Source organism: Corvus cornix, chromosome 1 (assembly GCF_000738735.6).
Source record: "Corvus cornix cornix isolate S_Up_H32 chromosome 1, ASM73873v5, whole genome shotgun sequence".
Taxonomy (NCBI): domain Eukaryota; kingdom Metazoa; phylum Chordata; class Aves; order Passeriformes; family Corvidae; genus Corvus; species Corvus cornix.
The window spans coordinates 30229382-30242568 of record NC_046332.1 but is presented as its reverse complement, the minus strand read 5'-3'; the positions used below and the strand labels follow the sequence as shown (position 1 = coordinate 30242568).

The window sequence follows — 13187 nt, the reverse complement described above, 5'->3', positions numbered from 1 at the left end:
CAAGACATGATCCAGTCCCTTAATCATTTTTGTCACTCTCCTCTGGACATGCTCCAGGAGCTCCATGTCTCTTGTGTACTGAGGAGCCCAGACTGGACACAACAATCCAGATACACCTCCCTAGGGCTGAGTAGAGGGGCAGGATCAACTCCCTCAACCTGCTGCCAAAGCCCTTCCTAATGTACCACAGATGGCCTTACTGATCACCAGAGCACACTGGTGGCTCAGGGGCAGCTTTTTGTCCACCAGGAGGGGTTCTACAAGAACTCGTGTCTTGTCTCCTTGGCTCTTTGCAGAGCCCCCCTGCATTTATGAGTACCGACAAAGCATCAGGGAAATAGGATCTGTGCTAATCTCACCGACCATCTTACACCTGGATATCTAATTTGGATCATGTTATTCTTTTCAGGACACTGTGGTTGCTCTCCAAGCTTTAGCCCAATACGGATACCTCACCTTCTCCAAAAAAAGTCTTAATACGGTCAAAGTCCACTTCATGGAGTCCCCCAGTAAGATTTTCCAGGTGAATGACGAGAACCGCTTCTTACTGCAGCAGACTTCCTTACCCACCATTCCAGGGAGTTACAGTGTGGAGGTGGAAGGCACTGACTGTGTCTATCTGCAGGTAAGTAAGCTGGGAACTCAGCACCACCCTCTGGGAACTCAGCAGGGGGTTCCCCATGCTTTATTCCTCTCCACATGCTGTGCTGGAGACATAAAACCCTTTAAGTCTGTGACCATCTCACACTTTCTCTCTCTTTTAGACCACCCTGAGATACAACATCCATTTGCCAAAAAAAGTTGCGGGATTTTCTCTGTCCATAAGGATGGCAAATGTGTCTTGCACAGGCAACTATCCACCAAAGTTTGACCTTGTTCTCTCTGCCAGGTAACTTCCTTTCACTGACATACCCCCTTGCATTCACAGTTTGATAAAGCATCTGAGAAAGCATCTAAGTATATGCAGTTAATGGCTTCCCTGAAGCTATAGGAAGAAAAAACAGGATTATTGAGAGCTAAAAATGTCATTCACTGCTCTCCTTTTCATTTTCAAAACAGACTAACAGAATTTTTCTCATTTTAGTTACACAGGAAACCGCAACGTCTCCAACATGGCTATTATTGATGTGAAAATGCTCTCAGGTTTTGTTCCTGAAGAATCTTCCCTGAAAAAGGTGAAAAATGGGACCAACGTGAATAAGAAAGCCTAAAAACATAGGCAGTTGATAAAAATAGTCTCTGATTAGCAAATTTGAGCCCATGGGAGCACTACTAAGTCCTTCTCTCACATACTCTGTGTTTCAAATTTGTAGCTGTTTATGTGTTGAAGACAAATCTGTTGGGAGTTGCCAAATCCAGTAGCCCAGGAGAGCTAAGAATTCGTATCCCCAGGTCCAACCAACAGCAAGGTTCAGTGTGCATTCCCAATAAGCAGACATGCACACTACACATATATATCCATATATCCATAATATACATGCTGGCCACACAGAGTAGTAGACAGGAAAGACAGCACTTCCACAAACACAGATAGCACAAATGGCCTTATCCTGTTCCCTTTTCTGCATGATCAGCTTAAAATCTACTTTGTGGAAAAGGTAAATAAATAAATACATAAATATACACATGCACATATATACATGCAAATACACAATGTGGGTCCTTATGGTAGCTGACCTCAGGCACTCAGTCTGCCCAGTAGCTGCCCTTGAACCCTTCTTCTGTTGAGTTGGTGGCATATGGACATGTGCCTGCTCAAGGCCTGAGCCCCACTTCAGTGCCTGGAACTGAGGTCCACATCACCCACATGTATGCGTGGTGGGACCTCTCTAAGCTGTCTTAGACATGCAGCAGATGGGCTGGGGTTCCCTGGTCTCACAGTGATGTCACACAGACACATACAGAGACATAGGCAAATGAGTGTCCACCAGCTGCTCCAGACCAATAGCCAGACCAGTGTCCTCCTCCAAGACCATATGATTTCTCCAGAAAATGGCTCGGACATACTGGTCTCTTTGGTAGCTGTCTTGGATCCTCTGGTGCCTTCAATACCCGGGTCAGGTTTATGCCTGACTCAGTAGCTGGCTGCTAGGCCAGTTTATCACTAGTAACCACACACTGACATACATACCCCAACAAGAACCCTGAAGTCTGGTGTCTCAGGATGCTGGCACTCCAGGCACATGGTCCCTGTGATCTCTGATCCTCTCTTCAGTGACTGTCACTCCCCACACACACGTTCACACAGAATAGAGAGCCTTTCACCCTGGAAAACTGTCAGGAGCAGAGATTAATAAGAAGGCAGGAGAGGCTGTGGTGACCAGGTGCAGGGCAGACAAATGTGCTAACCACCAACCTGTTAACGTGTAACTGGCCTCTTTTATCTAATTTTCCACCCTTTTTCCATCCAATTGGATTTTATCCCTCTCTTTTTTACTCCTGGTTCTTCCCCTAAACACCTGTTTCATGAGTCCCAGCATCTCATAGTCAGCCCCATGGTCTATAGGCAGCATTCCCCTTCAGTCTGCAAGCTGATCTGGGAATATTCTGCTGTTGACTCACCTGGTGGGTCTCACTTGCTGACAATGGACTGGCTGCTGTCCTGTGGGAGCTCCAATGGGAACCAGGTCAGAGTGCTCTAGTGGTTCAGCTCAGGTTGCTGGGGTTTCCCTGTGCTCCTTAGTGTTTGTGTGTATGAGTCTGTAGTCACACAGCCTAACAGAATCCATGTGAGAAATACTTCCACCATCGTTTAATTGCTTTAATTGGCATTTTGCATTATTATCCCTTTGACAAAGGTTATTTCTTCCTCTCCAGTACAGTTTCATAAACAACAAAAGAAAGCGGGTATTGATCTTCCTCCTTTATTATCCAGAAACTTGGTTATGATGATGAGAATGCTTGGGACAGCACTGATAAGCACCTCATTTCTGTTCCTAATGCAATTTAGATTCACTATAGATGAGTTAGCTTCAAGCCATGAGCTGAATTTTCAAGTAGATAAAAGAAGAATGAAGTTCTTTGTAGAGTCTGCTCATAGCTTTGTGCACTTATAATCATTCAGCATTCAGGCCTGAGTTTGTTTTTTGGCTAGAACTGTATGAAATTAATAAATTCTCTTCGGAAGATTTTTCTATTGAGATGCTATTCTGTTTGGCATCCTACTCCTCTTCATAAACACTTGGGGGAAAAATAGCTGGTTTTCAAAGTTTGGAATATTTTAGGTTTGTATATTTTGATAGTAAAATAATTTTGTTCACATTCTTTTCTAAATGTTTTTAAACTTTCATTATTTGAAACATACAATGGACTAGCAAATGAGCTTGAGCTGCAGAAATTAATTGTAAATTCTCTTTGAAATGAGAGCATGTTTAGGTTGATGATAAAAGTCACAAGTATCAAAGCCGAGTGGTAAAATTGTTCACCACTGTGACTAGTCTGGATGCATCAGGTTATAAAAACACCCAACTTGCATTTCTTTTTTTGGCGACTAGATGGCGGGGTGGCATAAAAGGAGCGCGACAGCCGCTTTAAATGCGTTTGGCTGTGGAATCTCTAAGTCTCCTTGACAAGTCTCCCGGGCTAACATTGCTGTATTTTGCCTTGTTTAAAGCTTCGGTATGAGAATTCTGTTGTGGATCGTGTAGACATCAAGAACAACCACATACTCTTCTACCTTCAGAAGGTAAGTCTGGGAGGTTTCCTTTCGGTTTTATTAAACTGGAAGTTTAAAACATGCTCCCAGATAAAAGAAAAATCTTATTAATGGCATATTAACAATACACATATACACATGCCTTAAAGATGTACTTCACTCAATCCAAAATTAAATGGTTATAGACAGATAGATAGAGAGAGAGAGAGAGAGAGAGATAGATAGATAGATAGATGGATCGGTCGATCTGTAGTCTTCTCACTCCAGAGGAAGCTTGAAAATCAGAGGAAGATGAGCAAGGAGGAAAGTAGTTCAGTATATTTGGCTGCAAGAGTATGGAATGAGGATCAGAATCACAGGGGAGAATGGGGCTATTGAGATCAAAGTAATTAGAGAGAGGAAAGTATGGAGGAGATTCTTAGGGGTACTGAAGGTGATTTTAGCTGGGAAAAGGCAAGGAAACAAACTATTTTCCATACAGTAATTTTCAATTACAGGATGAATGCCGATGTGCTGAAAACCACACTAGCAGGGAATTAGGTTGGGATAATTGGCAATGGAAATAGGAAGAGGAAGAAAGAAAAGAGCACATAGTTTTAGCAATAAAATGTATTTAACAACAGCTTTTAAACAATTATCTGATTTGACATCAAGTTTACAAACTGGAGGGACCAGTAGAATGACACATTTTCACACTGTCTGATTCAGAAATTAATTTGCTCAACCTTAGCCTCAGGCATAGTTATGAAAATTCTGATGCATTTTCTTGTTGTGTCATTTCCAGGTGTCCCAGAAGGAAATCAGCTTCTCCTTTGGTGTGGAGCAAAGCCTGCCTGTCTCAGACATCAAACCTGTGCCTGTACATATATATGATTATTATGAAACAGGTAGGTGATCCCAGCAGTCAATAAAACCTGTGATATCAAAGGAGAGACAAGGGGGGACCCACTTAGCAATTCTGCTGGTTTTGATTACTAGACTGCAAAGGTTTTGCAGAGCACAGGCAGTTCCTGTCCTCCAGTGTTTTCATTTCTTGCTTCATTTCAACATTAAGCAGTTAAGAAAGTGATACATGAGGAGTTTCTTTCTTACAAAGCACATACAAAAAGAAGTGTGGTTCTACTTTCTTTCCACAGTTTGGTCATGATGGTTAAAATCAATAACTCAAAGGCAGCAGTGTTCCTGACTTCCCTGAACTGCATTATCTAATTTTTTTACTTAATATTGCCATAGTAGACTGCAGCAAAAAGACCTTCCTTAGTGGAATTTAAATGCTTAAGTAGGAATGACAGTCCCACTTAACAAAAGAGGAGTTTAAGTAAACAAAACTATAAAATTAAGTGCCTGACCACCTTTCTTGAACATCCTCGCAGATTAGCAGCAGCAGCAGTCAGAGAATTGACCCTGGAGTGTGTTTTCTGCCGCCTGATCCACATCTTGCATGGTGACAGCAATGATGTGTCCTAACAAACATAGCCAGAGGAGTGCACTGGTCTCTGACTATGCACCCTTGCAACTGGGGGCCTTGACAATTGGGAGTCTACCACAAAATTTATCAAATGTCTTCTGTTTTGTAGTGTGTTAGTGACAGGTGCAGATAGACAGGGGTCAGAATGATTTCTTACTCTCATACAAATGTCTTCTTCCTTTCTTCTTTCCAGACGAATATGCCCTTTCAGAGTACAACACACCCTGCTCCCCACCTTCCAAATGAAACCAGATGTGTGCCAGAAGAGGTAATGATTCAGAGAGTACCAGGCGAGCAATTGTAGAGCAAAAAGGATAAGAGACTTGGTTGTTTCTGGGAGCACAATGAAAAACATGTAGAATAATGAGGAATAAGCAAACCCCATATTGCCGTAGATCAGAATGACCCATTCTGGCCCACACTTCAAAAAGAACTTTGGGTCAATGTGGATTAGAAACTGCAGATAAAGTGCTTTTCCTGACAAGGGAGACAACTGTGCAATTGTTGACTCTGACCATCCATCTTGTTTTGAAACTTATGACATATTCCAGTGGGAGATTTGTGTAAAGGTAAACACTTGAAATGTGTGTTCTTGGCCATAGATTCCTCTTAAGAAATCCCAATCTCAGAGAATAATGTGCTCCTTCTGCTTCTGTAGGTTTTACTTGTTTTAGTCTTTCCATTACCCAGAAGGAAAATCCTGAAGAAATTACTTTGATCCTCACCTTTTTCAGCAATTGAACTGAATCATTTACAGATGGCAGAATTCTACTCACAGGAAGACAACTTTTTTGCAGGTTTTGCCTCTATTTAGAAAGATTTTCTTCAGATTAGCATCTCATGTTTTACTGCTGTTTGTAATAAAACATTCTGATTAGCAATGGTATTTGTCCCAGTCTCCACTCCTTGGTTTATCTAGAACTGGGTGATGCAAGGTATTTTATAAGCTAAAATATTCAAAGCTTGGACAGGTCAATCAACGACTTCCTGACATCAAGGACTTTTTGTGGCACAGCCATGATGGGGGCCCTGACCCATGTGATGGAAGCTTTCCATCCAAAGGCAATTGCTGGGAAAAATTAGACAGTTGCAACACAGAAACTTGGAAAAGGGGTTAGGGAGGAATGGTGGGTCCAATGGAGCCCTTGGAGGGAGAAAAATAAAATGGTTTGGAGGGAGTGAAAAACAAAGATATCCACAAGGAGCTTACGATGACAGAAGCTAACCAGCAGAAGGGTGTTCAGCTTGAGAGTGGCACTGGGGCTCAGGCAAAAAAAGCAGACTTCAGCAATTCAGCAACACCAGGACCTAGGAAACCTTGGGAAGCAGCTAGAGAGTTGCACTAAAGAGATGAAGAACTGTACATAGGAACCTAAGGCTCTTTGTGAATTTAGATTCTGGCAGATGTGAGCTAAGTGCCTTAACACCCTTGAGAACGTGGCCCCATGCACTGATTCTCTCAGCGTTCTGGCATTTGAAAGCATCAGGCACAGAGCAGCTTTTCATGTGGTAGCACTGTGCGTGCAGGTGAGCCTGAAGGGGCACTTTAATGCATAAAACAACATTTATGAGCACATATGCCACTTACATTTATGGGTACTTTCCTTAAGAAGGACAGAAATGTGAGAATGGCGTTCTCTGCTTTTTTTTTTTATTTTAATTGCATTTAAGCTTGGTTTACCAACAAACAAGAGTAGCTTCTTCCCTGCTGATTCTGGTGGAATTTCTACCTTGTGAAAAAAATAACGATATTTTGAGAAAAAATATATTGTGAGGTGAGTGGGTTTTAACTCTTTCAATTCTGCTCAAGACACAGAGCTTCTACCCCCAGCATTTCTCTTCCCATCAGAAGCAACCGCTGGGCACAACCCTTGACCCAAAAAGTCACACTGAAAACAATTTTTTCATGTTTGCATGAGACCTGGGGTGACTTTTGCTACAGACAGACACATGCTGAGAAATAAGTTATGACTCTGCAGATGTTAAGGGGACAAGTTGCTTTTCTCTGACCCTAAACTCCCCCTTGCTCTCCCATCCCTGTCAGCAAAAAAAGATTGTGTGAGCTTCAAGAGGGGTCAGTCAGGCTACTTCAATCCACCTTCCTCAGCTGTGTAAACTCAGCCTGCTGCTAAACAAAAGCCTTTGTTTAATGCCATTGCAGTGAATGGCCAACTGCAAGCCTGGTCAGATGGAAACTGATATGAAATGCAGATTCTTTCAGAAGCACAGCATTTAAATTTTACTACAAATTCCCAAAGCACTAGGCTGAGAGGGAGTGGATAAAACAATGCCAGCAGTACCTAGCAAAATCTGTGTTTTACAGCCTTCTTTTACCTCTTTAACTCTTTTAACTGCAGTGCAACTATTGAATCAATTTTTTTTTCTCATGGAACTTGCATCATGTGAACCTGCTGCTTCACAAACTCAGTTTGCTTAATCTCAATGCAAGTCAGATGAAAAGATGTGACAATTGAAAGGAGCTTCAGATACTGAGCTTGTAGGACCATGTGAATCAATCAGAAAATAGTAAGGGCTGTATCCCATCTCCAAAAATGCCAAATGCGATACATTTACACTCAGTTTCCTTACTCTGATTGCTATAGTTAAAAAGATGCTCTAGAGCTCTAAAATTATCATGAATCAATCTTCCCTTTTACTTTCAGTGTGCAAAAAAGATCATCTACCTCCTTACACTTCTTCCAGCAGCTCCTATGGGGCCCATCTGCTGTAGTCCAAGGGAATGTGCCAGGACAGGGTCTGGGGGGTTTTTACAGAGGTGTAAACTGCCAGGACTCTGCCACTGCTTTGTGTAATAGCAAAGCACTTGTGCTACAAGCAACTATGAGTGACACTAGACATGGATGTGATGCTCCAGTCACTCCCTCATTTCCACACAGTGCTCTCCAGCAGACAGTTTTGCCTAGTGCTGTTCATTTATGGGTCAATAACAATAAAAACCACCTAGCTCTTCAAAAGAGGACAATCAGGACTTTCTCTGACTCCCTGTTTGCCTGAGGCCAGCTTATTTGCCCTGAGACAACTTGGAAACTTCAACTGTTTAGGAAGCTAATAAAAGATAATAAAGACTGACAAGTCTTCATCAAGGACAGATCCTCCAGCTTGTTCTGTACAGTGCTCAGCAGTTCAGTGTATAGCTGCAGAATATATTTTCACTGCAGACAAAGCAGAAATAGCCTTTATGTGAAGGGAATGGGTCAAAAAAACTTTTCAGGCATAAGGTCAGGGGTTGAAGGCACAAACAGGCTCTCCCTGGGGGGCATCCTTAAAGTAGTGCAATTAATATACCGGGTAACACAAGAGTATTGTTTTGCTGCCAAGTAGATAATAATAACAGATAAAGGGAGAGAAAGCTGCAGGCTCTGAATAGCATTTGCATGCCTTCCATAATGTGTCTGGAACAAGTTCCATTTCTGGTATGTCGTCGTGGAAAGAAAAAGCCTTTGCAACAACAACAAATGGATTTAGAAGGTAGATGTTGGTCAATGGCAAAAAGATCAAAGTACTCACAAGGACTGAGGCTCCAATGTTTAGTGTTATCAGTCAGTTGTGAGAGACTCCTAACCCCAAGCTCTCTTTCACATTCAAGTCCTAGCAATATCATGCCTACATTGAAGACAGACTTCAAAGAAATCAGAAGAGGTAACCCCTGCTCTAAAAGATGTAAGTCTTACATCTTGCATTCAACTCCTATGAACTTTTGGTTCTGATAACATCATTTTACAGCCTTAGAGTGAGATCCACACTTCCTTTCTCAGAGCAGTTGGATTAGACATACAGCATTTCCCAGAAAATATGACCAAGAAATTTCCTTTGGCCCACAAAGCTGCATCCAAAGACACATGTACAAACACTGCTCCTTCACAGTTCTCCCACAGACAACCTGCAGTTCAGAGTTCAAGTCTCTTATGTCAACAGTGGCTGCAGCTCCAGGAAAGGACTTTAGGGGTATGATTACATCAGTAAAGCCCTTGTAGGATCTGTAGGCTGATGGCTGAAATCCCAAGGGAAAGCAGAACTGTATGACCCTTCTTAATTCAATCCAGAGAAGAAGGGCAACCAGCCAGGGAAGGAGCAGAAAATAAGGACTAATGGAGCCTCAAACACTTACAAATCTGTCATTACAATACATTTATGAGTTATTTCTGCAGAATGAAATTTAAAAACAGGCTTTCCATAAAGCAGAGAAAAGCCATGGCAATACGAAAGCCTCAGAGAGCTACTTCTTTCCACATGTGTCTGTCATGAGTTTTCACCTGAAATGAAAGTAAAAGCTTCTACCTTCAGAGTGCAGAAGTTGAAGCTGTAAAGAGAGGATAGTTGTGCACAGGTGTGAAATAGAAACAAAGGCTTAGGGGTTTGGTCAGAGATGAAAAGGTCAGAGAATGAGTTGGGCATCCCTCAGCATGCTAGAGATGGCTGGTCTTAGACACCTTTCTGGTAGCCAGGAGAGCCAATGCATGACAAAATCCTGTGCAGCTTGTGTCAGCTCTTGGTACACAGGATGATTTCTCAGAACCAGTCATGAGCTGATTGCTGGCATGAGAGGTTTAGGGGGGCAGCATGTAGCCAGACTAGTTGTCCCACCACAGGGGAAGGCTTAACTACTTATATTTTATGAATTACACGTCAAATGTTCCCCTCTTGATACTCATTGTTAAGTATTTTCTTTTCCCCTTTGTCATAAAAACCTGATTTATATTTGCAAGTGTGAAGAATGAATTACTAAGCACCTGAGATTTTTTGAGCGGCTTATTCAGATATTTTATTGGTAACCTCTTCGCATTTGGGCTGAACCCTTGATGCTGCCTATAAAGACCACAAAGAAAGGAGGGCTGAAAAACTCTGGTTCCTGTCCATGCCAGGACAGTAAAACTGCAAAGCCTTCCCAAAAGTAATGCAGACTCTCTTTTTAGCCTAACTGTAGCACTGCATTCGTAGCTTAGCCTGAAAGCTGCCAGGTAATCTGTGTATAACTAGGAAAGATAATTTAATTTGTATATCCACTAGCATCCACTCTGAGGCTTGTGCAGGGGCAGTGACAGTACTCGGATTCCAGCTTCACTCACCTTTCTCTGGTGTCTGTCACCAAAGCTGCACAGCAAAGACAGTCTCAGTAGTTCAGCTCACACAGTTATGCCTGCTCAGACCTCAGCCTCTACACTTACATGAAGAAAGATCGCAGTTTTGAAAACAGGTTATGGATGACCCATCCTCACTCAACAGAGTCATTGGCATAACAGAATCCTTGCAACTGGCTGACCTTCAACTACCTCCATCTTTTATATGGCTGCTTTTTTCAGGCATCATAGACCACTGAAATAAACTGTGGTCCCGCCCCCCCCACCACATGTTGTTGAAAAAAATTCCATCACTCATCAAAATCACTGCAAGCTGCAACTATTCCACTAGGGATATACTTATTTTCTTCTATGACCTCACTATCCTTTTAGCTTGCAGAGCTGCTAGAGGGCTTTGCCAAGGCTCACGTCTTAGAACAATGAAAGAAATCTTGCATGCTTGACTAGAGACCCTATTGACCGAGCAGGGCTTTATCTGTAGTTACCATGTTTCAGCATTGTTCCCCAAACACCTGGGCCAAACCAAGCATTTCAACCTTTACTATGTCTAAACAAATTGTTACAATCTAATCTTCTTAAGGAAGGTTTTATAGGAAGCAGTCATAGCCAAAATCACAGATTGATTCAGTGCTTTTCAACTAATTTTTGTAGCTTTAATAGCCAAGTTTCTTTGCGTTGATCCTCTTCTGAATGCAGCAGTTAAGCCATTCACAAGAAAGGTGACAGTGCCTACACCACAAATATATGGTTACAGACCTTGCAGACACATCCAAGCTGGCTTTAGACTGCATGAGTGAGAAGGAGTACTAGAACTAAATGAAATGTGAGCAGCCACAAATGCTTCAAAAACAGGAAAAAAACCTGGAGCTCCAGAGACTGTTGTAATTTTCCCAGAGCCATTTGATGATTCCCACAGGAAAGAGATAGAGCTCTTTTGAGTAATAGTGAGTGAAACTGAGGTCAAGAAATCATACAGAAAGACAGAGAAATTACTGTAACTGAGCAGCTCTATATGAAAAAAATAATTGCAGCTTAGTAGTATTACTGTAGCTTTTCACAGCAGGACAGATTTTATTTGTAAAGATAATCTTTTACTGGTAGAACTTATCTAGTGCCTCAAATAAACCAAACCACAACGATAAAGGCACAATTTTTGCTAACTATGCCTGCAGCAGGACCCTCTCAGTGGCAGAAAACTATCTGTACTTAGCTGGTGGAACATGTTTTAATAAAGGTAAGTAAACCAAATTTAACTAAATCAAACAGCTCATTCTACTATTGCCAAGGCTTCCTCTCATTACTCTCCAGCTACAAACACACAGATCTCTCTCTATGTGCTACAGCTAAGCACCAGGAACTGAGGTCTGAAGTTATGGCTCAGGTAACACTCAAAGTTAGCCTGGCAAAAAGCTCCCTTTGAGTCAAGAATGCAAGATAATCCGTCTGTATACAGACATTTCTCCAACATTACCCAAAACCAAGAACCTCTTCCAGTATCTGAAGCCACAAGAAATATGGAGAGATACAACTTACAAGCCCAGGTAGTGACAGGACAAGGGGGAATGGATTCAAACTGAAAGAGAGTAGGTCTAGGTTAGATATTAGGAAGAAATTCCTTACTGTGGGGTTGGTGAGGCACTGGCACAGGTTGCCCAGAGAAGTTGTGGATGCCACATCCCTGGGAGTGTTCAAGGTCAGGCTGGCTGGGGCTCTGAGCTATGTGGTCCAGGGGAAGGTGTCCCTGCCCACAGCAGAGGGGCTGGAACTGGATGGTATTTAAGGTCCCTTTCAACTCAAACCATCCTCTGATTCTATGAAATACAGTCCTGTGACCTGGTGTTGAAGTATCATCTGTCTAACTTCCCCATAGAGCAATCTTCACAAGCTCCTTGCACACATGCAGTTGAGTTAAAAAGACTGTGTAGGATCTGAAAAGCAAAGACATGCAGTCAGCAAATAATAATGATAAAAAATCATTTTAAAAAAGTCAATGGTTTCATAACCCTGAAAACAACATTTTTGTTGTATCCAGTAGAACGTTGTTTGATTTTCCTGTGAAAGACAAATTGTTATATGTTACAGCCAAGAAGATGGGATGACCTCTAGTTTCCTTTGTTGTGTACAAAGGCTTTTTTTCACCCAGGAGACTTGTTTGGTTGCAAACATATTGATGCAATAACTTCTCTATTAGAGATGATTGCATTTTTTGTTTGTGTATTTCCTTACCACATGCACCTTCTTCATTGTGGTGAGTGGAGGGTTTAAACTGGTGCAGAGAATTATCTGGATATGGGATGCATGGGTAATCTTTGTCCTTGATCTGGTTACTGCTCAGAAGGTGTATGTGCACAGAAGACATTGTGACTAGTGTCGGTTCTTGGAGATACAAAAGTGCCCCAAAGTCACAATCCAGCTTATATTTGGGGCAAAACCCCTGCTCATTATAACAGTAAGCTATACACAACTACCCTTCTCTACTTTTACAACCTTTGAATGTCACCTAACCTACCTGACCCTCTGATCAAACTTTCAAAAGCAGCCTCAGAAAGCTTCTGCATGGTAATGATTGTCAAATCCACTTGTTTGGAATTAATGCTTTGTTATGTTGCAATAAATTTGTAACTACTGGAGAAAGTCACAAAAATTAAGAACATGCAATTCTGACCATGTCTTTTTCTCACAATGTCAGCTCAAGTTCAAGCCTTCATCAGTGAATTTCTATTCTTGGCAGCTCCTGGTACGGGTATTCCATGGCAGAGGAAATAAAGCCTGATACTTAGTGAAGCTCCTAAACTGTACAGTCTGTAGAGATCCTCTTCAACAGAAAAGACAGTGAAGCAGGCTTTCAGAACAGAACCTCAGACTGTTGTCTGTGTTCTAAGCACCCGCACCATGCCACAGAGAGACCTCTGAGGAAACACCTCTTACTTCTGCCCTGTTCCATTTCCATATGGTTTGAGACTTC

General features: G+C 42.0%; 1 protein-coding gene across 2 annotated transcripts in view; it reads left to right on the top strand.

The window, feature by feature from the left end:
* Positions 1 to 6009, top strand: part of LOC104690276 (ovostatin-like) — a 29832-nt gene extending 23823 nt beyond the window's left edge. Inside the window, exons 30-36 of one of the 2 annotated variants that reach the window (XM_010400983.3) lie at positions 410 to 625; positions 765 to 889; positions 1085 to 1175; positions 3614 to 3685; positions 4440 to 4542; positions 5317 to 5391; positions 5782 to 6009. In XM_010400983.3, the coding sequence (XP_010399285.2) occupies positions 410 to 625; positions 765 to 889; positions 1085 to 1175; positions 3614 to 3685; positions 4440 to 4542; positions 5317 to 5369 (660 nt within the window). In that variant the 3' untranslated portion in view covers positions 5370 to 5391; positions 5782 to 6009. Of the gene's footprint in view, positions 1 to 409; positions 626 to 764; positions 890 to 1084; positions 1176 to 3613; positions 3686 to 4439; positions 4543 to 5316 lie in introns of both variants that reach the window. The other variant, XM_010400982.3, reaches the window with a different exon arrangement.
* The last annotated feature ends 7178 nt before the right edge of the window (positions 6010 to 13187 follow it).